The 26,321-nt window shown below is 42.1% G+C and overlaps 1 protein-coding gene and 2 long non-coding RNA genes across 10 annotated transcripts in view; all 3 read right to left on the bottom strand.

Annotated features, from left to right (window-relative positions):
* The window catches only part of LOC121584805 (leucine-rich repeat transmembrane neuronal protein 4-like), a 72,034-nt gene extending 70,577 nt beyond the window's left edge, over positions 1 to 1,457 (bottom strand). Inside the window, exon 1 of the mRNA XM_041900938.2 lies at positions 921 to 1,457. Coding sequence (XP_041756872.1) covers positions 921 to 924 — 4 coding nt within the window. The 5' untranslated portion in view covers positions 925 to 1,457. The remainder of the gene's footprint in view (positions 1 to 920) is intronic.
* A 7,179-nt stretch (positions 1,458 to 8,636) lies between these two features.
* LOC121584807 lies at positions 8,637 to 22,118 on the bottom strand. 7 transcript variants are annotated; one of them, XR_006661850.1, is made up of 27 exons: positions 21,973 to 22,118; positions 21,720 to 21,861; positions 21,514 to 21,587; positions 21,131 to 21,422; positions 20,977 to 21,032; positions 18,627 to 19,360; positions 18,354 to 18,506; positions 17,973 to 18,266; positions 17,748 to 17,894; positions 17,440 to 17,661; positions 17,223 to 17,329; positions 16,913 to 17,134; positions 16,721 to 16,816; positions 16,543 to 16,636; positions 16,362 to 16,457; positions 16,186 to 16,269; positions 15,976 to 16,054; positions 15,738 to 15,875; positions 15,463 to 15,648; positions 14,933 to 15,143; positions 14,622 to 14,825; positions 14,341 to 14,523; positions 10,793 to 10,905; positions 10,520 to 10,613; positions 10,282 to 10,417; positions 9,900 to 10,189; positions 8,637 to 8,719 (listed from the first exon to the last, which is right to left on the bottom strand). It is a non-coding gene; the product is annotated as an uncharacterized LOC121584807 (long non-coding RNA). The 7 variants fall into 7 exon arrangements; XR_006661851.1 differs by having other exon boundaries at positions 14,933 to 15,648; positions 18,627 to 19,025; positions 19,256 to 19,360; XR_006661855.1 differs by having other exon boundaries at positions 14,330 to 14,523; positions 14,933 to 15,648.
* Positions 22,119 to 22,248: 130 nt separating this feature from the next.
* LOC121583967 lies at positions 22,249 to 26,223 on the bottom strand. Of its 2 annotated transcripts, none has more exons than XR_006661857.1 (12): positions 25,928 to 26,223; positions 25,716 to 25,825; positions 25,536 to 25,625; positions 24,074 to 24,191; positions 23,870 to 23,989; positions 23,689 to 23,770; positions 23,514 to 23,581; positions 23,354 to 23,428; positions 23,215 to 23,266; positions 23,008 to 23,095; positions 22,469 to 22,599; positions 22,249 to 22,387 (listed from the first exon to the last, which is right to left on the bottom strand). It is a non-coding gene; the product is annotated as an uncharacterized LOC121583967 (long non-coding RNA). The 2 variants fall into 2 exon arrangements; XR_006661856.1 differs by having other exon boundaries at positions 22,249 to 22,363; positions 25,928 to 26,222.
* Positions 26,224 to 26,321: the final 98 nt, after the last annotated feature.

Here is a 26,321-nt window from a genome sequence, read left to right as displayed (position 1 = left end):
TGATAGACTATTCTCCTAACCCTCAGAAAACTGGACACATGGATGTTTTTCCAACTTCCCATGAAACTTGTCTAGAAAATGTATATCTTATATTCTGGGAACATGGCAACCATGTTCTGTGTATGTTTGGTTGGACGTTGATGAAATGTTCTCCTAACTTTAATACCAAAACATGCAACAACAAAAAAATCTCAGAAGGTTTTTGCTAACATAGCTAGAATGTTCCCCTAACTAACACGAAAACTGGACACTCATACATTAGGGGAACGTTATGGGTAACATTACAAAAACGATCTCTCTCCCTAGATTTGTTAGCTGGGGCATTATGCTCAGGAGAACAGTGTCAAAATAGCATCCAATGAAGGCAGACACTGATAAAACAAAAAACATAGGAAACCTGTTGATCAAAGTGAAAACTATTTATCTAGGCTATTATATATAAAAGCTGTATTATGCTTAGTGACCATAGTCTATCTTCCACATCAAAGGGAGTCGCGCTCTGGTTACCATCTCAAGAAAGGAATGAAGTTATCAAAGTTATAACTTAATAGCAAAACACTTGAGATACAGATCGTTTCTATCCCGCTGTCTGCCTGGTAGGCTAATTTGATAAAGGCTGCTACCCTAGCCTACCCCTGAGGCACATTCGCATAGGCATGTGGCAGATTGATAATGGTGTTCCGTTCAATGTATGAGGATCTGCATGGCATTATGCCTCTAGGGATTTTCTGTATTTTGTGAAGAAATTATAGGCCTATCCATATATTCCAGTAGCATAGGAAATACATAACACATGGGTTTTGGCACAATCATGTAATCAATGTCGTGATTCCTTCATCTCTGCGCTGTTGCCTTGCCTAACATGAGAACAATGTATGTGGGCAAATGGAACACATGCTTTCATATTGTCTTCAACATACCCATGTCTGCGTGCTGTCGGCTCCTTTCCACAGGTTAGAGCACTCTGATGCTTGATTCCAAAGCCCGCATGTCACGCGCGGTCCTCATTTGGTTGGACAAATAACCATTACCGTTCAACTAGCCAGCGCAACGAAGCCAGCACCGCACTGTGCACACCTGCCACTGTGCTCAAAAGTCTTGTAAGTATGCAGTAGCCTTATGTAGCGCTCGTATCCTTATATCAGTTGCATACCACGACTCCAATTACATAAGCAAAGAAAAAGCGTTGTAGTCTAACAGATGATGATGGAAAAAGACCATAAACAGCATATTCCCCCATGGAAAAAATACACTTTGAAAATAAGTTTAGGCTTATGTGTTTTATCAGTGGGTTGGCTCAAAAACCGCCAAATGAATAGCCTATCAAGTAACAAAATACGCTGATATTCTGAACAGCAAGCGTGTATTCCAGTCAGCAAGCGCCAGTTTAGGCCTATGTTGGTGGGATTTAGCCAAGCAGATCACCGGCAAAGGTTTTCGCTCTGTAGTATAGTCGCAACTGGTCCTGATGGGAGAAATAAATACTATTCTACAGTGCTGTCAAATGCCTGTGCGCTCAGCCTCGCCAGACAAGGCTGTTCGGGATGCCCTCTCCTGGTCATAACGCGTGCCAGCAGTTGCCATCAAATGGATGGATGGAGATACACAAAATGAATATACCTTTTTTTAAATGTCTGAACAATGAACTCTAGGCTACTACACAATAAAATAAAGTTGCTGATTATTTATTGACTTCAACAAGCATATTATGTTGCAGGCCTAAACTTAAAGGCTAAAAGCATCTAGCCCATATATCAAGAAATAAAGACATTAGGTGTACCCTACACTAATAACTTCATATGCAATATGTTCTGCAGTTTATTTCGTGCCATTCATCACTTAAACCATGTAGGAAATAAAAGGCTTAGAGGCACAATAAAGATACACTACATTACCAAAAGTATGCGGACACCTTCTCGTTGAACATCTCATTCCAAAATCATGGGCATTAATATGGAGTTGGTCCCCCCTTTGCTGCGATAACAGCCTCCACTCTTCTGGGAAGACTTTCCGCTAGATGTTGTAACATTGCTCCAGGGACTTGCTTCCATTCAGCCACAAGAGCATTAGTGAGGTCGGGCACTGATGTTGGGCGATTAGGCCTGGCTCGCAGTCGGCGTTCCAATTCATCCCAAAGGTGTTCGATGGGGTTGAGTTCAGGGCTCTGTGCAGGCCAGTCAAGTTCTTCCACACCGATCTCGACAAACCATTTCTGTATGGACCTCGCGTTGTGCAAGGTGGGTTTCCATGCTGAAACAGGAAAGTGCCTTCCCCAAACTGTTGCCACAAAGTTGGAAGCACAGAATCGTCTAGAATGTCATTGTATGCTGTAGCGTTAAGATTTCCCTTCACACTGGAACTACAGTGGGGGAAAAAAGTATTTAGTCAGCCACCAATTGTGCAAGTTCTCCCACTTAAAAAGATGAGAGAGGCCTGTAATTTTCATCATAGGTACACGTCAACTATGACAGACAAAATTAGAAAAGAAAATCCAGAAAATCACATTGTAGGATTTTTAATGAATTTATTTGCAAATTATGGTGGAAAATAAGTATTTGGTCAATAACAAAAGTTTCTCAATACTTTGTTATATACCCTTTGTTGGCAATGACACAGGTCAAACGTTTACTGTAAGTCTTCACAAGGTTTTCACACACTGTTGCTGGTATTTTGGCCCATTCCTCCATGCAGATCTCATCTAGAGCAGTGATGTTTTGGGGCTGTCGCTGGGCAACACGGACTTTCAACTCCCTCCAAAGATTTTCTATGGGGTTGAGATCTGGAGACTGGCTAAGCCACTCCAGGACCTTGAAATGCTTCTTACGAAGCCACTCCTTCGTTGCCCGGGCGGTGTGTTTGGGATCATTGTCATGCTGAAAGACCCAGCCACGTTTCATCTTCAATGCCCTTGCTGATGGAAGGAGGTTTTCACTCAAAATCTCACGATACATGGCCCCATTCATTCTTTCCTTTACACGGATCAGTCGTCCTGGTCCCTTTGCAGAAAAAACAGCCCCAAAGCATGATGTTTCCACCCCCATGCTTCACAGTAGGTATGGTGTTCTTTGGATGCAACTCAGCATTCTTTGTCCTCCAAACACGACGAGTTGAGTTTTTACCAAAAAGTTCTATTTTGGTTTCATCTGACCATATGACATTCTCCCAATCCTCTTCTGGATCATCCAAATGCACTCTAGCAAACTTCAGACGGGCCTGGACATGTACTGGCTTAAGCAGGGGGACACGTCTAGCACTGCAGGATTTGAGTCCCTGGCGGCGTAGCGTGTTACTGATGGTAGGCTTTGTTACTTTGGTCCCAGCTCTCTGCAGGTCATTCACTGGGTCCCCCCGTGTGGTTCTGGGATTTTTGTTCACCGTTCTTGTGATCATTTTGACCCCACGGGGTGAGATCTTGCGTGGAGCTCCAGATCGAGGGAGATTATCAGTGGTCTTGTATGTCTTCCATTACCTAATAATTGCTCCCACAGTTGATTTCTTCAAACCAAGCTGCTTACCTATTGCAGATTCAGTCTTCCCAGCCTGGTGCAGGTCTACCATTTTGTTTCTGGTGTCCTTTGACAGCTCTTTGGTCTTGGCCATAGTGGAGTTTGGAGTGTGACTGTTTGAGGTTGTGGACAGGTGTCTTTTATACTGATAACAAGTTCAAACAGGTGCCATTAATACAGGTAACGAGTAGAGGACAGAGGAGCCTCTTAAAGAAGAAGTTACAGGTCTGTGAGAGCCAGAAATCTTGCTTGTTTGTAGGTGACCAAATACTTATTTTCCACCATAATTTACTAATAAATTCATTAAAAATCCTACAATGTGATTTTCTGGAAAAAAAATTCTCAATTTGTCTGTCATAGTTGACATGTACCTATGATGAAAATTACAGGCCTCTCTCATCTTTTTAAGTGGGAGAACTTGCACAATTGGTGGCTGACTAAATACTTTTTTTCCCCACTGTAAGTGGCCTAGCCCGAACGATGAAAAACAGCTCCAGACCATTACTCCTCCTCCACCAAACGTTACAGTTGGCACTATGCATTGGGGCAAGTAGCGTTCTCCTGGCATCCGCCAAACCCAGATTCGTCCGTCGGACTGCCAGATGGTGAAGCGTGATTCATCACTCCAGAGACCGCGTTTCCACTGCTCCAGAGTTCAATGTCGGAGAGCGTTACACCACACCAGCCGACGCTTGGCATTGCGCATGGTGATCTTAGGCTTGTGTGCGGCTGCTCGCCATGGAAACCCATTTCATGAAGCTCCCAACGAACAGTTCTTGTGCTGACGTTGCTTTCAGAGGCAGTTTGGAACTCTGTAGTGAGTGTTGCAACCGAGGACAGACGGTTTTTACGCGCTTCAGTACTCAGTGGTCCCGTTCTGTGAGCTTGTATGGCCTACCACTTTGTGACTGAGCCGTTGTTGCTTCTAGACATTTCCACTTCACCATAACAGCACTTAGAGTTGACTGGGGCAGCTCTAGCAGGGCAGAAATTTGACGAACTGACTTGTTGGAAAGGTGGCATCCTATGACGGTGCCACGTTGAAAGTCACTGAGCTCTTCAGTAAGGCCATTCTACTGCCATTGTTTGTCTATAGAGATTGCATGGCTGTGTGATCAATTTTATACACCTGTCAGCAACGGGTGTGGCTGAAATAGCCAAATCTACTAATTTGATGGGGTTGTTGCACTTATTTACTTACTCAGCCATTGTTGCACTGCACTTACTGACTTAAATGTGTCATGAATAAACAAAAGCTGCCTCTCATGACCTCTTAATGGGACTTTGACTCGAGCTCACAGTCATCATTTCTGGTGTGGCCCTTTTAATGACCACACTAAATACAAATGTACTCTTTAGCTCACATCACTAATACACTGCAGTTGGCATGTGACAACAAAACAGGTGACACCAATCAAGCCAATTCAGCCATTAGGCAGGCAGCACAGCCCGAAGGATAACATTGTGATGCCATCATGCTTTTTATGAATGCAGAAAGTATAGACTGATGACCAAAGATAGCTGTTACATTGGAGGAATAACCAGGAATTGGCGAGGGATGGATGGAGTGGAATGGAGTTCCATCTCAATACAATGTCCAAAATCCACATTTTACACCTGCATGTAACCACATTTTGAACATTAAATACTTACGTAATATTTTTTTGGGGGACAAATAACCAACACATTTTTGTTCATTTTGTTTTTGGAAACCAGGGTTTTAAAAAGTATAATTCAGCTCATGTAATCACATCTCATTCTGGGAATGGAGCCCAGAGCAAATGGAATATTTATACCCTTACAATTGGAAATGAAAACACTGCAAGTAGTCATGCTACCAGTGTATGAGTTGGCGCTAAGAATAGAGAAAACGTAAAATCTTTCCAATAGCCACTCTGACATGAAAACATGCCTTAAAGGAACAATATCAAGACCTATTGTAGGAGTAAATGTGAAAAACAGTATTCAGACTTCAACAGAATAGACAGAAGAAGAATAGAGAAGAAAATGTAGTGTGATGTTCCTCCCACAAAACATTTTCAAACATCTTTAACAATGAATCAATGAGAGATAACTGGCCTGCCCAAGACTGCCTGTCATGCAGTGTCCCTGGCATGTAGCATGTCTGAAAATTATTGTTGCAATTCAACTGAACATTTAACTGTGCTTGAGGAGATAGAATGTCATTTTTACTTCCTTTCCCATCCCTGTAAGAATTCTGTCAGCAATTTAGAGCACTGAATTTTATTTGTAAAATATTTTATATCTCTAAAAACAAATTGCCTGGGATTCTTATTTAGGAGATTCAGAAATGTTCCGCTCTAATCTTTATCAGCAAAGTATTACAGTAAGCTGCTGTTGTGTATGTATTATCCCATGTAAAGCCACATACACTCAGTTTAATTACCTCCCTAAATAAATCTTACATGACCCATTTTCTACTCAAGGCTATTTCTGTGGGCATGTGATTTTGCTGTTAAGAGGATTCAAGGCATGCAGAATGATCAAAGTGATATGTTTGTAATAGTATTTCCCAAAACAAGTGTTATTTCTAAGTGTGCATGGGGGGAGAGGTAACATGTTACCTGTTCGTTTTTAAGCACGGGCAATAATACATTTCTAAATCTGACAATAATTATAAGGAGACAAACTTTTGGGGCATCTATTTGTGTGCATCAGTATTACATGTTGTCTCGAGCGTTACTGACTATTTTGTGGATGTGTTCCTCAAAGTCTCACACAGCAAATGAGTTAGCAAGTTCATTAAGTTATCTATATAGCTATCTTTGAGAGAGAAGGTAACTTTCAGAGTGACATACCTAATCAAATATATTTGATCACAATACAATTCCACTTGTTAGTTTCTGGGTCAATAATAGTCCACAAATGTAATGATGAATTTCATTTTACCTCCTCAGTCACAAGTTCACAACATGTACTTCCAAAGGCAGCGAGGGCGTTTTGTTTTCTAAAGCGACCAGCACTGCCTCCAAATTTCCTCCCATGAAACTTTAATGACTGTCTGTGACTGAGCCCTAAATAATTGAACAAGGGAAAGACCATTCCTGGATGATTCCCACTAACACATTATGGAAATATACAAATAAGAATACTATTAGGTGAAACAAGCCCACCTCAGCAGTTTGGTGGGCTGCAGGGGAGGGTAAAACTTGACACTTTGGCTTACTTTAATTACAATGAGGACTACTCGGACGACTTGTGCTTGAGGAATGTCTGGTTCAGGCTTGATACTGTAATTACCTTTTAAGAAGGTCTCCCTTCATTCTCTTCCATCTTCTTCAACCCAAGGACTTTGACCTTTATCTGACCAATTGTGTTCCAACTTATTATATTGCCTACATAATTTTTTCTCTTAACTGTAAAAAACTGGCAAACCTGTTTGCCTACAATATTGTGATATCTTACATTTACATTTTAGTCATTTAGCAGACGCTTTTATCCAGAGCGACTTACAGTTAGTGAGTGCATACATTCTTTTTTTATACTGGCCCCCCGTGGGAATCGAACCCACAACCCTGGCATTGCAAACGCCATGCTTTACCAACTGAGCTACATCCCTGCCGGCCATTCCCTCCCCTACCCTGGACGACGCTGGGCCAATTGTGCGCCGCCCCATGGGTCTCCCGGTCGCGGCCGGCTACGACAGAGCCTGGATTCGAACCAGGATCTCTAGTGGCACAGCTAGCACTGCGATGCAGTGCCTTAGACCACTGCGATACTATTGATGAGTTAGGTGTACAAGAGGAACCTTGGAAAAGTGTATTTTGTTGATGATCTGAGTGCAGACTTTAGCTCTTCCATTTCCATAAATGACAGTTACTGTATGTTGATATTTGTGAAATAATGCAAACCACTACTCCTCTCCGGCTAGAGGTTTGAGAGATACTTTATTTACCAAGATTACATACATACCTGTATTTCAGCCTCCATTTAATGAAAATAACTTTTGGAACATAACGTGTATTGAATAATCTTGCCTGAACCGGAAGACTTGTGTTAGACTTTAGCTCAGCAGTCTACCACAGTCTTGTAGCACTTTCAACCCCAGTCGGTCATGTCTTTTTAGCTGGTGCAGTCATTAGGTTTCAGACAACTACTGCATGATAAGTATGCAGGGCTCAGTCACTGGAACCTCTGTCTCGGAGTACAAATTAAGTCATGCATTCCAGTATCTTTAGATCTGTCCTCTTTACTTTGTCAGGCAGTCAGAAAACATCACTTAATTCCCTTCCATTTGGGACCCTGTGATCAAATTACCTTCGATGTGCTACACCACTCTAAAAGGTTATTTACCATGGTGCCAGTCCTCCTTCTGAAGGCTCAGTACCCTTCTTACAGTAATCCCAACAGAGAGAACAGGAAGAATGCGGTTACTGACTCTGTGTACCATTGTGTGCAGCACATGGAGTTAAGCACCCTCTTAATTGAAATGTGAAGCCATGCAGAGGAAGTGACCAAGATAATGTAGCCGTGAGGCAGCTATTGAGACCCGTGTCTAAGTGGACCGAGTCAGGCCTCCTGTTTACTTGCACAGCGTACAGGCAAATACAGTTATTTAGAATAATTCAGAGTTTAATTCTGGAATGTAGCTTAAATACCCTAGTGATGCTCCATCTCCGAAAATGTAACCGATATCCTTTTAGACAATTCCAAACTCAGTGGAATTAGAAAGCACTTCCAATAAGGAGTCATGAAAGTCCCATGAATGGACAATATCCTCAATCAAAAACTGCAATCTATGGTTAAAAATTTTAAAGCATTATAGTCAGAAAATGATTAAATGGGAGAAACTGAACACTAAGACCACCTTGCATAGAGATCAAGTTTAAAATCCTCCATCATTGTCAAAATATAGACATTCTCATACAAAATGGTGTAAGCACGCCCTCTGCTGTCAGATCATCTGAAAGTGCTATTACAAAGAGAGCAGGTTAATAATAATAACCTAAGGTTAAGATGAGTCTTATAAAAAACTGCTCTTTATTTTAAACAACTATAAGACAATCAAATTGATCACAATGTTAAAATTAACTGACGACAACTACAATTTAAAAACATTAAACATTTTAAATATTGAAAAATTGACAGACAACAATTAGTGCAATTTAGGTAAATAATTTATTGTTGTTTGCATAAATCAGCTTGCTTTGGTGACAGAGGCCACCATTCCTCCCTTTTATCTACAGTTGCATCTGAAAAGAGAAAATAAAGACCAAATCAGCCAAAACAATACAAAAGCTAACAAACCACCATGCAAAACCAAAGCTAGCCTGGTATAGCAGTGTTTCCCCTATATTCATTTCTGTTGCTGCCACTGCCCCCCACCTCAAAACAAATACAAAAAATAAATATATGCCGACACGCACTTGGATAGTGCGAGATAGTCAATTAAGCACCTTTTCTACTTACCCAAAGTCATATGAACTCGGATACTATTTCTATGTCTTTGCAGTCTGCATGCAGTTTGAAGGAAGTTGCTAACTAGCCTTTGCTCAATGACTGGATGCTAAATGACTGGATGTTGTTCCCATAGAATTCCAGTCATTGTGCTAACGCTAGTTAGCAATGTCCTTCAAACTGCATGCATAGACATAAAAGTGGTATCCATGAGTTCATGGATACCATGAACTGGGTAAGTATAAAAAGTGCTTAATTGCCGAAATCTCGCACTATCCCTTTAAGATCAGTGTGACAACTTATAACATATATTTGAAGCAAACAGAGCGAGCAGTTGCGCGAATGAGAGCCACGAGCGCATAGCCACCACTTGCTCCTCATCTCCCTACAGTGCAGTGGCACGCACCAATTAATTTTTATGCATTTTGGAGTAAATATATATTTATTTAAAGTCACCAGAAGTGACCTTCTCAGTCGTTCCAATTTTTGAAAATAATATCCCGGGGGGCTTGCGCCCAGACCCCTGCAGCGAAGAGACCCCCCCCCCCCCCGATACCTTTGCCACCGCTGCTGAACAAAGCTCCTAGAGGAAACACTGGGTATAGGTAAAAATTCCAAAGATGGAGGAAGTGTTAGAGACAATCAGTGATGAAGTGCTATCAAACTTTTGTTACCAACCCCTATTACACAGTACCTCACTCCATTTAACCAGTATGTGACAAGTGACATTAACTGCCAGAAGAGAAGGTGTTTGTGCTCCAATTAATAATAACGCCACCATTTTATTCCAAACACAGGGGATAACATTACACCAATTACCCGCTTCTGCACTTCCAGCAGCCTCCATATCTGATGTTATGGGAATACACACAACCTCTGGTAAAACATGTAATATCATTAAGGCCAACTGCCGTTAAAAGACCGGATACAAACTTAAAATGTAAGGTAAACTCAGGTAAATTTGACTGTAGTTACCTTGAATGGTTCCAAGGTTGGAGTTATCAAAAAACTGCTTGGGACAATTAATCGACATTGATTCAGAGCCTGGATGGACATAAAAAAACTTGCTCTTGGGCGAGTCGAGGAACTTCATGGGAGAGTGAAGGAACTTCATGGGAGAGTTGACGTCCTCAGAACTCATGGGAATGCTTCGTTTTGTAGAAGTACATGGAGATAGAGGCGTTTCTACCACGTCCCTCTTCTCCTTCAGCTTAACTGCTCTAGCCTTCCACTTGGTGATCTCTCCTTGCTGAGTGGACACAAAGCTGTCAAAACAGAGAGAAATGGCAGAATGTCAGCGATATGATATCACAAGAAACGTCAAAGCATTACAGTAATCTTACAGATCCATCTTTACCTCTCCAATTCAGAAATTATCCTCTGTAGCCGTTTCACTTCCTCCTCAAGTTTGTTATTTTCAACGAGAATGTTGCTTTGGACCGTACGTCCTCTGGCGGTTGTCAGTCTGGCATGCAGATCCTCTCCCCCCATGACTGCAATATAATTACATATCTCAATTTGGGCTCATAACTATTCACTTGTCGTTTGGTGGTCATCTCAAATTCTATTCTTAATATTGTCTGGGGCAGACTTACATGACTGTTCTCCCTCCTGCTGTGATCTTCTCAGTCTCCTTCAGTGTCCTCAGTGTCCTCCTTGTGGTTCAGGACCGTGGTCATACTCAGTAACCTTGGGGCAACAAATGCAGAACGTCATAAACATGTATCTTCTCCAATGATGACACAGGGAGAGATACTTTAATCAAGCCCTGCTCAAATTCAGCAGTGGTACAAACCAGATGGAACCAAAGGAAGAATACACATTTAAAATGACATAGGAGCTCATGATTAAAACAAATTAGGCCTTACTCTTCTTGGTGTTTAGAGGACGATGCAGTCATCTCCATCTCCATTTTCACAACTTTAGCCTTCAGCTTTTCAAGCTCAAGAGCACTAGGTGATGCTCTGTTCTTGGCCAGAACCTACAACCAAGATATATATATATATATATACAGTGGGGAGAACAAGTATTTGATACACTGCCGATTTTGCAGGTTTTCCTACTTACAAAGCATGTAGAGGTCTGTAATTTTTATCATAGGTACACTTCAACGGTGAGAGGCGGAATCTAAAACAAAAATCCAGAAAATCACATTGTATGATTTTTAAGTAATTCATTTGCATTTTATTGCATGACATAAGTATTTGATACATCAGAAAAGCAGAACTTAATATTTGGTACAGAAAACTTTGTTTGCAATTACAGAGATCATACGTTTCCTGTAGGTCTTGACCAGGTTTGCACACACTGCAGCAGGGATTTTGGCCCACTCCTCCATACAGACCTTCTCCAGATCCTTCAGGTTTCGGGGCTGTCGCTGGGCAATACAGACTTTCAGCTCCCTCCAAAGATTTTCTATTGGGTTCAGGTCTGGAGACTGGCTAGGCCACTCCAGGACCTTCAGATGCTTCTTACGGAGCCACTCCTTAGTTGCCCTGGCTGTGTGTTTCGGGTCGTTGTCATGCTGGAAGACCCAGCAACGACCCATCTTCAATGCTCTTACTGAGGGAAGGAGGTTGTTGGCCAAGATCTCGTGATACATGGCCCCATCTATCCTCCCCTCAATACGGTGCAGTCGTCCTGTCCCCCTTTGCAGAAAAGCATCCCCAAAGAATGATGTTTCCACCTCCATGCTTCACGGTTGGGATGGTGTTCTTGGGGGTTGTACTCATCCTTCTTCTTCCTCCAAACACGGCGAGTGGAGTTTAGACCAAAAAGCTCTATTTTTGTCTCATCAGACCACATGACCTTCTCCAATTCCTCCTCTGGATCATCCAGATGGTCATTGGCAAACTTCAGACGGGCCTGGACATGCGCTGGCTTGAGCAGGGGGACCTTTACGTGCGCTGCAGGATTTTAATCCATGATGGCGTAGTGTGTTACTAATGGTTTTCTTCGAGACTGTGGTCCCAGCTCTCTTCAGGTCATTGACCAGGTCCTGCCGTGTAGTTCTGGGCTGATCCCTCACCTTCCTCATGATCAGTGATGCCCCACGAGGTGAGATCTTGCATGGAGCCCCAGACCGAGGTTGATTGACCGTCATCTTGAACTTCTTCCATTTTCTAATAATTGCGCCAACAGTTGTTGCCTTCTCACCAAGCTGCTTGCCTATTGTCCTGTAGCCCATCCCAGCCTTGTGCAGGTCTACAATTTTATCCCTGATGTCCTTACACAGCTCTCTGGTCTTGGCCATTGTGGAGAGGTTGGAGTCTGTTTGATTGAGTGTGTGGACAGGTGTCTTTTATACAGGTAACGAGTTCAAACAGGTGCAGTTAATACAGGTAATGAGTGGAGAACTGGAGGGCTTCTTAAAGAAAAACTAATAGGTCTGTGAGAGCCGGAATTCTTACTGGTTGGTAGGTGATAAAATACTTATGTCATGCAATAAAATGCAAATTAATTACTTAAAAATCATACAATGTGATTTTCTGGATTTTTGTTTTAGATCCCGCCTCTCACAGTTGAAGTGTACCTATGATAACAATTACAGACCTCTACATGCTTTGTAAGTAGGAAAACCTGCAATATCGGCAGTGTATCAAATACTTGTTCTCCCCACTGTATGTATGTATGTATGTATGTATGTATGTATGTATGTATGTATGTATGTATGTATGTATGTATGTATATATATATAACACACACAGTGGGGAAAAAAAGTATTTAGTCAGCCACCAGTTGTGCAAGTTCTCCCACTTAAAAAGATGAGAGAGGCCTGTAATTTTCATCATAGGTACACGTCAACTATGACAGACAAATTGAGAAAAAAAAATCCAGAAAATCACATTGTAGGATTTTTAATGAATTTATTTGCAAATTATGGTGGAAAATAAGTATTTGGTCACCTACAAACATGCAAGATTTCTGGCTCTCACAGATCTGTAACTTCTTCTTTAAGAGGCTCCTCTGTCCTCCACTCGTTACCTGTATTAATGGCACCTGTTTGAACTTGTTATCAGTATAAAAGACACCTGTCCACAACCTCAAACAGTCACACTCCAAACTCCACTATGGCCAAGACCAAAGAGCTGTCAAAGGACACCAGAAACAAAATGGTATACCTGCACCAGGCTGGGAAGACTGAATCTGCAATAGGTAAGCAGCTTGGTTTGAAGAAATCAACTGTGGGAGCAATTATTAGGAAATGGAAGACATACAAGACCACTGATAATCTCCCTCGATCTGGGGCTCCACGCAAGATCTCACCCCGTGGGGTCAAAATGATCACAAGAACGGTGAGCAAAAATCCCAGAACCACACGGGGGGACCTAGTGAATGACCTGCAGAGAGCTGGGACCAAAGTAACAAAGCCTACCATCAGTAACACACTACGCCGCTAGGGACTCAAATCCTGCAGTGGCAGACGTGTCCCCCTGCTTAAGCCAGTACATGTCCAGGCCCATCTGAAGTTTGCTAGAGTGCATTTGGATGATCCAGAAGAGGATTGGGAGAATGTCATATGGTCAGATGAAACCAAAATAGAACTTTTTGGTAAAAACTAAACTTGTTGTGTTTGGAGGACAAAGAATGGTGAGTTGCATCCAAAGAACACCATACCTACTGTGAAGCATGGGGGTGGAAACATCATGCTTTGGGGCTGTTTTTCTGCAAAGGGACTAGGACGACTGATCCGTGTAAAGGAAAGAATGAATGGGGCCATGTATCGTGAGATTTTGAGTGAAGACCTCCTTCCATCAGCAAGGGCATTGAAGATGAAACGTTGCTGGGTCTTTCAGCATGACAATGATCCCAAACACACCGCCCGGGCAACGAAGGAGTGGCTTCGTAAGAAGCATTTCAAGGTCCTGGAGTGGCCTAGCCAGTCTCCAGATCTCAACCCCATAGAAAATCTTTGGAGGGAGTTGAAAGTCTGTGTTGCCCAGCGACAGCCCCAAAACATCACTGCTCTAGAGGAGATCTGCATGGAGGAATGGGCCAAAATACCAGCAACAGTGTGTGAAAACCTTGTGAAGACTTACAGAAAACGTTTGACCTGTGTCAATGCCAACAAAGGGTATATAAAAGTATTGAGAAACTTTTGTTATTGACCAAATACTTATTTTCCACCATAATTTGCAAATAAATTCATAAAAAATCCTACAATGTGATTTTCTGGAATTATTTTTCTCATTTTCTCTGTCATAGTTGACGTGTACCTATGATGAAAATTACAGGCGTCTCTCATCTTTTTAAGTGGGAGAACTTGCACAATTGGTGGCTGACTAAATACTTTTTTCCCCCACTGTATGTGTGTATATATATATATATATAGTATTGTACAGTTTATACAGTAATGAACACATCCCTCACAAAATACAAATAAAAGACTAGGGGTGAAATTCCACCTTGCTCCAACCTTTACGTCAGTCTCTCTGAGTTTCTCATTGAGGATTTGGATGGAGCCCTCCCTATCCTTGACTTGTGCACAAGCATCCTGAAGCTCAGTTTGTAGGAGCTGGGTGGCTTGTTTGTGGTTCGAGACCCTATTAGTAGCTTTGATCTGGTGCTCTTCCAGCTGCTCAACTCTCATCTGCATTTCCTGCAAACACACCATGTACACATTGTAAACTAGTCATGGGTTCAGATAGAAGAACAATGGAAATCATCCATGAGATTAAAAACGGGTTAAAATGGTACCTTGATTTCGCTCTCCAACTGCTGACAATGCAGGGCAAGTTGCTGGTTGTCCCTCAGCAGATCAGCTTCAGTCTTGACTGGGGCATTCTTCAGTATCTGCAGCAAAGTAAAGGTCTTACGCCTCTCTTCTTTCAGCTGACTGTTAGCCTGTGCTCGGACCACGCCTAGCTCTTTTAGCAGACCGCGGCGCTCATCTCGCAATCCCTGCAAGAGGAAAAACATTCACACACAAATCATGATCGAACCCTACCATACAATTGACATTCTGTATGTGGTAACTAAGACTGGAGATGATTGGTGGGGTTAACTACCTGGAGAGCCTGTGTGTTGGCCTGTGCCACGGCAGAGCGCCGGGCCAGCTCGCTCCAGGAAGCTCTCCACAGCTGACGAGTCAGGTGAGTGGACCATGCTTAGAGCACTCAGCTCCTCGTTGCTCTTCTCTCGCGCCCTCAGCTCCTCTGACAACGCTGCTGGGTGAGTGGCCAGGCGCTCCTCAAGCTTCACCAAAACACTATTCATTTTCTGATAACCCATGATATAAAACGATTAGTTTCACAACATACAGTATGCAGCTCTGACAGTCTCTGGTCCCAGACTCCAAGGAAGTCGTTCTCAGCCACCTTGACTGAGTGCCTGGGCTCTACAGAGGAGCAGGTCCTGCAGTCTCCTCTCCTCAAATACAGCCAAGTCATTCTGGACCAGGGCTTCAAAGTGGGTTTTGTAATCCTTGGCAAACAGCTTCAGCAGCACCGAAAATGTTTTGACTCAATTTAGCAAACTGCGTTTACTATCGCAGTTCAAAATTAAATAGAAACTATTATGACCGTGTGATTATTCATACCTTTGTATCCCAACCCGCATTAGTTATCTGGACTGTAGATCTATTGACATTGCTACAGATCTTTTTTGTGGGTTTTGGAAGAAGGGGCAACAGTTTTAGTATCATTACTACTTCAACTTCGACCAGGGGCCCATGTCCAGGCTTTGAAGCACCATTGATAACAAGCTGGAGCCTTACGAAGGACGCCTGCAAAGGGATAGAATTGCTTTTATTATGCTGTCATCGAATGATGCATTTGTATAGATTTTGAAACAGAAACTCCAGTGCTAGCCCACCTGGAGCTGCTGAGTAGAAGCCGCCAGTCTGGAGCACATTCCCTCTGCTGCACTGGTGGTACCACAGTTAGTGCTCTGCTCCAGGTTATTGATCTGATCTGTCAATATGGAGATGGTCACATTCGCATCACTAAGCATCTGGAATGGGGGAAAAAAAGTTTATTAGAAAAATGCCACAGCAACTTCAGACAGAGCAGAAGGAACTATGTGTTATCCGCATGTACAATGAAACATAAACCTTGTGAGGTTTCTGCTTCGACTTCGAAATGAGACTGTCCTTCTTTGAAACCTTGCAATTCTTCTTTCAGCTGCTTCATCTGAGGGCAATGCAAAGGGAACATTTAAAGTCATTTTAGCCAAAACCACTTGTACCAAAACATTCTGATCTTGGTTCTCTCACATTATGACTCTGCTTCTCTGAGTTCAGAACAGTCACACACACTCTCACCATGTCCATATTGTCCTGAAGGCTGCTCTTGACCAGGCTCCTATCATCTTTCACTGTCTCCAACTGCTCTTCAAGATGCTGGACCTGCAAAACAATGTTCAAGGAATTAAAATATATTTCACCAATAGCCTAACGCCACCAGCTATGTACTGGTATATGGTTTAACTATGACTTACTTGTTGTTTAAGTAGGGCCTTGTGTTGTTCTCTCTCAGCCTGCTGTTCTGTGTTCAGATGTTGCTGCTGTTCTAATATCCTCTGGACCTGTATGACCTGGGGGGGAGATTTCACTTTAGACCACATCAAAATAATAATTAATATATAAAACTGCACATTTTAAAACTAATACAGGCCTCACCATCTCCATATTTTCCTGCAGGTCTCTTTGAAGCTCTCTTTGAAGCTGGGCTCTCATCTTTCATGTGTGCGTGTTCCTCCTCTAGCTGCTGTATCTGAACAAGGTGAAACAACATACAATGATCAAAACAAGCAACTATGAAACACCATCACCTGGATGAGTTGAAGCTATTACTGACTTGTTGCTGAAGTTGGGCTGTTTCTTGTTCTGTCTCAGCCTGCTGTTTAGAGTTGAGATGTTGCTGCTGTTTCAGCTCCTCCTGGACTTTGATGGACTGGTTAAAGATATCACATTATATTCATGGACCAAATAAATAATAATAATGGTTTCTGAACAACGTGATTTTAGAGAATTTTTAACTCCAACTCACCATCTCCACATTCTCCTCCAGGTCTCTTTTGAGCTGGTTCCTCTCTTCTCTGACTCCCCACAGTATCTCCTGGAGCTGGTCTCTCTCTTCAGTCAGTGAGGTCACAGTAGAGAGCAGATTCTCCAACTCCTCTGCATGATTCTGAGGGCTGTCTGTCTTCTCAGACAGGAGACTCTCTCGCTCAGCTCGCACCGACTCAAGCTCCTCATTCAGCTGCTTCATCTGAACAGTATGGTTAGCATTTATATTATAATCTAGTCCTCAATTGATGTGACAATCAATTCAGTCGTAAAGTAAAAGCACATTTTACCTGACTTTGCAGTTCAACTAGATGGGCATATCCATATGTTTTATATTTTCCTCTTGATGGTGAATCTTTTCAAGGGCCACCCTTAGCTCCTCCTGGTTTTCAATAATCTGCAAAATGATGAAAGGTACATTTGTAGAAAAAAAAAGAAGCTTATTCTAATTGCAATTATCAGTGCGTGCATTTTCTAAATATTGTGTTTAATCGATTAATCACTCACCATCTCCACATTCTCCCCCAGGTCTCTCTTGAGCTGGTTCCTCTCATCTCTGACTCCCCACAGTATCTCCTGGAGCTGGTCTCTCTCTTCAGTCAGTGAGGTCACAGTAGAGAGCAGATTCTCCAACTCCCCTGCATGATTCTGAGAACTGTCTGTCTTCTCAGACAGGAGACTCTCTCGCTCAGCTCACACAGACTCAAGCTCCTCACTCAGCTGCCTTATCTTAAGAACAAATTAACCAAATTAATTACTGTAAATACCTACTGTAGAGAGACGGCTGAAGTTAGTTGTTTTGAGAGGCACTGCACCTGATCTTGGTGTTCTTGGGACAGATTGTCATTTTGTTCCTTGGATGATTCACTGTTAGCAAGCTTCTCCTTCAAGTCTTTCATGACTTGTTGCATTCCACACAATTTATATTCAATTAATGCCCGACGATCATCAATCTCCTTCAGCTAAATCAAAAAAATACATTGTTGGTGGACAGCCTTACAGAAGATTCAACAAATAAACAAATTCAAGGACCAACTTACTCTCAGGCTGGACTATTCCACAGTAGTAAGAAGCCGACTGTTCTCCACAGAGGAGCGCACCAAGTCCTTACGGAGAGTCTCCTTTTGTTCAGTGATGTTGGTGCACTGATGGGTTAGGTCTTTTTCCCTCAACTCTGCTTTGCTCAGGTCATCTTGCAGTTTGACTAGCTGCTCCTGGGCACTCTGGACATTTTCTCTGAGTTGTTGAGCTTCCTCCTTACTGCAGGCCTTAGCAGACACCAGGCTCTCTCTCTCTATTTGGACTGCACACAGCTCCTCATTGAGATCACATACCTGAACAGCCAAAGAAGAGGAGATTAATTAAAAGTTACTTCTCTTAAGTCTCTGTTGCTTTACATTGTAACAAAACAACGGGTTTACCTGCTTCATCAAACTGTCCACTTTATCTGGAAGATCCTGCAGTGCACGCAAATCCTCGATCTTAGCTTGTAGGGTTCTCTCATCTTCATGAGACTTCTCCAGCTCTTTCTTCAGGCCAGCAACTTTTTTCAAGTTCAATGCGGTCTATGAGATCTAAGCAAAAAGAGGAGACCCCATGTTAGATAACTAATTCAATAACTACATAGAAAATAAACAAGAGGCTGGAGAAGAGAGGAAATACTATACAAAAGACAACCAACACTAGCTACATACTTTTGGAAACTTTTTCATCCAGGAGAGTAGTAAGCTTGGTGTTCTCTTCAAAGGCTCCCTGTAACTCCCTCTGAAGGTCAACCTGCATCTTTTTGAAGCAAGATTTCTCTGTCTCAAACTGATAGTGAAGGCCATTCACCTCAGCTTCCATCCTCTCATAGCCAGCAGTTAGTGTGACCTGAAAGCAAGGCCAGAGCACAGAATTAAGGCCAATACAACATGATAATTGTCAATCCATTGAGTGCAGTTTGCATTTAAATACAGGCTGCAAACTGACACTGAGGAAGAAGACACATGCATCCCTCTCTTTGAGTGAGATCTTTTCACTGTGCAGGTGGGCCCACTCCTTCTTAGTGCTCAGCCCCTCAGCATCATCCAGAGAGCGTCGCAGCTGCTTCACTTGTTGGACCAAGAGTTATACAAAAGGTTACAAGCACAAACCAACAAGGGAGCATTTCCAAAGTGCAAGTCATTTTAATGACTTATAGTAAGTCCCTATGACATTCATGGACTTGCAATTGTCTTATGCCATACATAGTACATTCCAATTTGCTTAACTTCTACATTGAAATAAGTTGGTTATATATCTTTTGACATATCTAGGCAATCTACGCAGCAGTCTGTATTACCTCATATTCTATTTTGCTCTCCTCTTCCAGAGAATTGAACTCATCCATCTCTTTTTATTTTATTTTATTTTTATTTCACCTTTATTTAACCAGGTTAACTGCGACCTGGCCAAGATAAAGCAAAGCAGTGCGATAAAAACAACAACACAGAGTTACATATGGAATAAACAAAAACGTACAGTCAATAACACAATAGAAAATCTATATACAGTGTGTGCAAATGTAGTACGTTATGGAGGTAAGGCAATAAATATGCCATAGTGCAAAATAATTACATTTACATCATTTAGCAGACACTCTTATCCAGAGCGACTTACACAATTTAGTATTAACACTGGAGTGATAGATGTGCAGAAGATGATGTGCAAATAGAGATACTGGGGTGCAAATGAGCAAAATAAATAACAATGTAAATAACAATATGGGGATGAGGTAGTTGGGTGGGCTAATTACAGATGGGCTGTGTACAGGTACAGTGATCGGTAAGCTGCTCTGACAACTGATGCTTAAAGTTAGTGAGGGAGATAAGTGTCTCCAGCTTCAGAGATTTTTGTAGTTCGTTCCAGTCATTTGCAGCAGAGAACTGGAAGGAATGGCGGACAAAGGTGTTGGCTTTGGGGATGACCAGTGAGATATACCTGCTGGAGCGCATACTACGGATGGGTGTTGCTATGGTGACCAATGAGCTAAGATAAGGCAGGGATTTGCCAAGAAGTGATTTATAGATGACCTGGAGCCAGTGGGTTTGGCGACAAATATGTAGTGAGGGCCAGCCAATGAAAGCATACAGGTCACAATGGTGGGTAGTATATGGGGCTTTGGTGACAAAACAGATGGTACTGTGATAGAATACATCCAATTTGCTGAGTTGAGCGTTGGAAGCTATTTTGTAAATGACATCGCCGAAGTCAAGGATCAGTAGGATAGTCCGTTTTACGAGGGCATGTTTAGTAGCATGAGTGAAGGAGGCTTTGTTGCGAAACAGGAAGCCGATTCTAGATTTAACTTTGGATTGGAGATGCTTAATGTGAGTCTGGAAGGAGAGTTTACGGTCTAACCAGACACCTAGGTATTTGTAGTTTCCACATATTCTAAGTCAGACCCGCCGAGAGTAGTGATTCTACCTGCATGGGCAAGTTGCAGCGGAGGGTGTAGAGCTGGTGGCCGGGGTAGGGGTAGCCAGGTGGAAAGCATGGCCAGCCGTAGCAAAATGCTTATTGAAATTCTCGATTATCGTACATTTATCGGTGGTGACAGTGTTTCCTAGCCTCAGTGCAGTGGGCAGTTGGGAGGAGGTGCTCTTATTCTCCATGGACTTTACAGTGTCCCAAAACCTTTTTATTGGAGTTAGTGCTACAGGACGCAAATTTCTGTTTGAAAAAGCTATCCTTTGCTTTACTAACTGATTGTGTATATTGGTTCCTGACTTCCCTGAAAAGTTGCATATCGCGGGGGCTGTTCGATGCTAATGCAGTACGCCACAGGATGTTTTTGTGCTGGTCAAGGGCAGTCAAGTCTGGGGTGAACCAGGGGCTATATCTGTTCTTTCTTCTCCAATTCTTGAAGAAGTGCAGCCTTTTCTTTCTTTAAGTTTTCAGTCCATTCCATTAGAATGTTGAACTCCTGCTTGAGATAGTCACACTCAGCAGCAACCATTTCCTGTTGACCGACCGCATGGTGAGGTGACAGAATTCAATAAAAATATAATAATAGCTACATACCTTCTCAGAACCAACGTCTCACAGAGTTGAATAGTCTCCTCAAATCCCCTTTTCATCTGTAAAGTAGGACATTTGCACCATTTTTGCATTCAGATTAAATGATTTCCGACATTCTGCATGATAAACCAGTGAGAAGGCATTGGTGATCGCCAACCTGCTCCCGTGATTCAGTGGAAATGTGAGACTTTTCCTCTAGCATCTTCTCCAGTTCAGCAACCACCTTTACCATGGCCTCCTGGTTCTGCTGAACTTCGTTTTCCAGCTGTGCATCAGTGGGCATTTGCAACTTCTCCTCTAGCTGCATCTCCAGTTCGGCGACCCTCCTCTCGAAAGTCTCCACTTCCTCCATGGCCTCCTGCATCTGCTGAGCCTCATTTTCCAGCAGGATCTCCAGACGGGACACCTTCTCAGACAATTTGTTCAGCTGGTTTGGAGTTAAAAATTCACTAGAAAAGAAGAGAATGCAGGAACATGAGTATGAAGGACAACAAGAAGGTACTGTGGCATAACGATAAGATGGCAATAGTCCATGTTCACCTTTCTGCAAAACTATGCAGTCACACTGCTCTGATTCATCTCCATGTCAAAGGTAGAATCTAACTCATCGCCATCTGTGAATACACAAACAGAAAAAAAAAGCTATTGAACATGATTTATGCGCCAGTATGGCAAAATATAGCATACTGTAAAGAAGAATAAAAGCTACCACTGACATTTAGTATATTTTTACTATGCTTACTTACCCTCATTCTGCTCTGTCAAGACATACATATCAGCTTTTCTCTTTTTGAGAAAAGGCTCAGCAAAGCTTAGCTCAGACAATCCAGCATGGTGGAAGGCTGGTGATGTCAGTTTTCCACCCCACGTAACCCTCCGTTTAGGCATCTTTACAATATAAAGACATGGTAAAACAAAGTAAAAATAAACAAAAAGTACAACAAAAAATTTTAAGGAATAAAGCATCAGATACATATCTATAAGGCACTAAAAGCCAACCTTTTTGATGGAAACAAAGTTTGAGGAGGTGACTAGAAGTTTGGTTACATTCTTAATCCTGTCCTGTTCTCATTGGAGCTGATCCTTCTCTTGCAAAATCTGGGACAGAGTCTCCTTCTCTGTCGCGGTTGTTTGAGTGACTGAGGAGACCTAAGGCAATGTACAAAAATAAAAGGTTGAAATTGCAAAAAGTTGTAAAAACTGTCAATTCTTCGAAGGAGAGCCGGCAACATTTTTAAAGAACCCCAATAGCCAGTACAGCTAGACTTGCCTCATGAAGTCGGCGCTCGAGGTCCACAATTTCATTTCTGTATCTTCTAAGAAGGGCTCCGTCATCAGAAACCTCTGTGACATGCGGGTCATTCTTCATGTTCTTTGCTGCACTAGCAAACTAGATTGTAGAGATGGGCAGGTACTTTATTAGAAATGAATGTTACATTTGGCTGATATTAATAATTTAAAATAAAGATTTAAGATAGACAAATATTTCACCCACTTGGAAGGGTGCTAAGTGTTTCTTCCACAGTAACTGGGGTGATGGTGCAGATGATGACAGTTTTTGCATTTCCACCCAAGGAATTTTGGAGGATGCGGGTGAGTTTACTGTCCCTGTAGTTAGTGAAACCCCTGAATGTATGGATAAAGTCACATTAGTAAACAAATCGCATAAGTAACTCCTGAGTGGCGCAGTGGTCTAAGGCACTGCATCGCAGTGCTAACTGTGCCACTAGAGATCCTGGTTCGAATCCAGGCTCTGTCGCCGCCGGCCGCGACCGTGAGACTCATGGGCGGCGCACAATTGGCCCAGCGTCGTCCAGGGTAGGGGAGGGAATGGCCGGCAGGGATGTAGCTCAGTTGATAGAGCATGGCGTTTGCAACGCCAGGGTTGTGGGTTCGATTCCCACGGGGGGCCAGTATAAAAAAAATATGTATTCACTAACTGTAAGTCGCTCTGGATAAGAGCGTCTGCTAAATGACTAAAATGTAAATAAGTTAAACAAATGCTGTGGAAAATGGTAAGTAACCAACACCTACTTCTGGGTTTCATCAGACAGTTTCTTGATCACTTGACCCAGGGTGAACAGGCTGCGATTTATATTACATCCTTCTTTGAAACGTGTACCTACAATATCATATGTCAAAAGTCACAAAATACAACTGAAACCAACCACCAAAGGAAGGTTGTTCAGATTAAGATATTTCACACTGTTGTCACATTTGCACAAGTATCAAACCACTTACCTTCAGCGCCTGTTTGACTTGCTCTATCAGCCCCAGCCAGGTCAACCAAAGTCTACATAAAAATGAGGAGACTGGTAAGAAAATAAAAAACGGAGGACACATCAGAGTTCACCAAACACACTTGACTGTGGCAGCTTACCAAATGGGACACAATAATGGCGCCGTCTGAATTTTCACCAGATGCAGGGTCACCCCTGTCACGACTCTCCAAGATCTGAGAAAAAAACACCAGCATTATCTCCAGCACACAGATAACGAGATATGCATTGTCTATTGTGATGTATAATAAAGTGTCTTACCATGCGGAAAATTGTATGTGAACGACTGCTTCGCTGGTTCATTTTTGTCTTTCCATAATGCCGATTCTCTAGGGCGTACATTTAACATTGAATAGTGTCAGTATGTTATTCAAGCAACACATAGATTATATTTAATCTAACATTATGGTTTAAATAAGGAATAAGAGCATTTTACTTTCTCCTTTTCTAATCCAAGCAAGGGCTTGCTCAGGAGATGTCACCAGTTTCTCAGTTAGGTCAGCTACATAGACATTTTTCTGCAAAGACAGACATTTCACCATTTAAAACACCAGTCATATCTTGATTATTGTAGTCTAACAGTTCAATTGTCTTACAAATGTTTCCATCAAACTTACATTGTTTCCCTCTCAGATTTCTAGAGGCTTCCTTTTCCAACTGTCACAGAGCAAATATGTCAGTGTCTCATTATAGATGTCCAAGTATGACACCCTCAGAAGGAACTCCTTTTTTGGACACTAAAGTAAAAAATGAAAAGCAAACCACTTACACACATCTTACACATGCATTTGACTGTTTATTTTCTATTTACTACTACTCACATGTTTTATAGTCTGGAAGACATCCTCCATGGGAAGGGGTATAACTCCAGGAGTAAGAGAACTCCCCATCTAGTGATTGTCTTCCCAGATGCAGTTTGTCCATAAGCAAATATTGTTCCTGAGAAAATGATGCTTGCCACTTAATATAATATGTCAATAAACAAGTCAAACCCATAGAGATTTCAAATACAATTGTTTAAATAGTGTTACAAAGTTTTCCAAATATATTGATATGTTCAACATACTATAATCTATACTGAACAAAAATATAAACGCAACAATTTCAACGATTTTACTGAGTTACAGTTCATATAAGGAAATCAGTCAATTGAAATGAATTCATTAGGCCCTAATCTATGGATTTCACATGATTAGGAATACAGATATGCATCTGTTGGTCACAGATACCTTTTTAAAAAGGTAGGGGCGTGGATCAGAAAACCAGTCAGTAACTGGTGTGACCACCATTTGCCTCATGAAGCGTGACAAATCTCCTTCGCATAGAGTTGATCAGGCTGTTGATTGTGGCCTGTGGAATGTTGTCCCACTCCTCTTCAATGGCTGTGCGAAGTTGTTGGATATTGGCGGGAACTGGAACACGCTGTCGAACAGGTCAATCCAGAGCATCCCAAACATGCTCAATGGGTGACATGTCTGGTGAGTATGCAGGCCATGGAAGAACTGGCACATTTTCAGCTTCCAGGAATTGTGTACAGATCCTTGCGACATGGGGCCGTGCATCATCATACTGAAACATGAGGTGATGGTGGTGGATGAATGGCACGACAATGGGCCTCAAGATCTCTTCACGGTATCTCTGTGCATTCAAATTGCCATTGATAAAATGCAATTGTGTTAGTTGTCCGTAGCTTATGCCTGCCCATACAATAATCCCACAGCCACCATGGGGCACTCTGTTCAAAACGTTGACGTCAGCAAACCGCTCGCCCACACGACACCATACACGTGGTCTGCGGTTGTGAGGCCGGTTGGAAATACTGCCAAATTCTCTAAAACTACATTGGAGGCGGCTTATGGTTGATAAATTAACATTCAATTATCTGGCAACAGCTCTGGTGGACATTCCTGCAGTCAGCATGCCAATTGTACGCTCCCACAAAACTTGAGACATCTGTGGCATGGTGTTGTGTGACAAAACTGCACATTTTAGAGTGGCCTTTTATTTTCCCCAGTACAAGGTGCATCTGTGTAATGATTATGCTGTTTAATCTGCTTCTTGATATGCCACAACAGTCAGGTTGATGGATTATCTTGGTAAAGGAGAAATGCTCACTAACAGGGATATAAACAAATGTGTGCACAAAATTGGAGCGAAATAAGCTTTTTGTGCATATTGAACATTTCTGGGATCTTTTATTTCAGGTCATGAAACACTTTACATATGGCATTTATATTTTTGCTCAGTGTAGATACAGCATTGCACTTGTTCACAATCCCTTACCATTATAACCTTCAACAGTGGAGACAACAAGAGGCTTTGCAAGTTCCTGGTATAGCTGCAGAGTTGCTTCTTCAGCACTAAATATACGGTCTGTTAGGGAAACAAATCGTACAAATAAGTGATTAACGTTATTGCCTGCATGTTCGGCCAACATTAATCCTAGCCTTTTTGAAAACTCACCGAAGCTGAAGTTCTTGGTAAGATTTCCATCGTCAACCTGATGAATTGTCTGCTTATCAGCTTTCCAATACAACTTCACCGACTAGGCGTTTTCTGCAGCAGTTTCCTCCCTACGACGATTAACAACATTACAGATATCCACCAGATAAAGCTACTGTAGGTAGTTAGCAAGCCAATTTCTCAAACTAGCTAAGTTTAGAAAATAGCCTCACCGTTCTATGAGAGGTCGAACGCGTACACAGACTTTGACAGCAGATTCCTCTGCCATTGTGAAACAATCGTCCCTTTCCCTGCCAGCCATTTAGCTTGCTAGCTAGATACCTTTCACTTGATGAATAACGTTAGCTTTCCGGCTAGCCTCAAAAGCTGATTTTGAAAATGTGTGCACTGTCTCATCCTTTGTTTTCATTGGACGGCGTCATCATTTGGAAGGATGTACGTTACAGGGTGGAAGGGGAGTTTAGAGAAAAGGGTGCTTGTTTTATAACGCGTTCACTGCAGTTTTAACATATATAAATATTGTTTTCACTAAGCAAAATATTAACAATATAGCTATTAAGGAATAAGATAATTAGAATAGCGTTACTTACTCACAAGATAGGAAGA

Source organism: Coregonus clupeaformis, chromosome 16, assembly GCF_020615455.1.
Source record: "Coregonus clupeaformis isolate EN_2021a chromosome 16, ASM2061545v1, whole genome shotgun sequence".
NCBI lineage: Eukaryota > Metazoa > Chordata > Actinopteri > Salmoniformes > Salmonidae > Coregonus > Coregonus clupeaformis.
The sequence above is the reverse complement of the archived record's forward strand: the minus strand, read 5'-3'. Positions and strand labels throughout refer to the sequence as shown.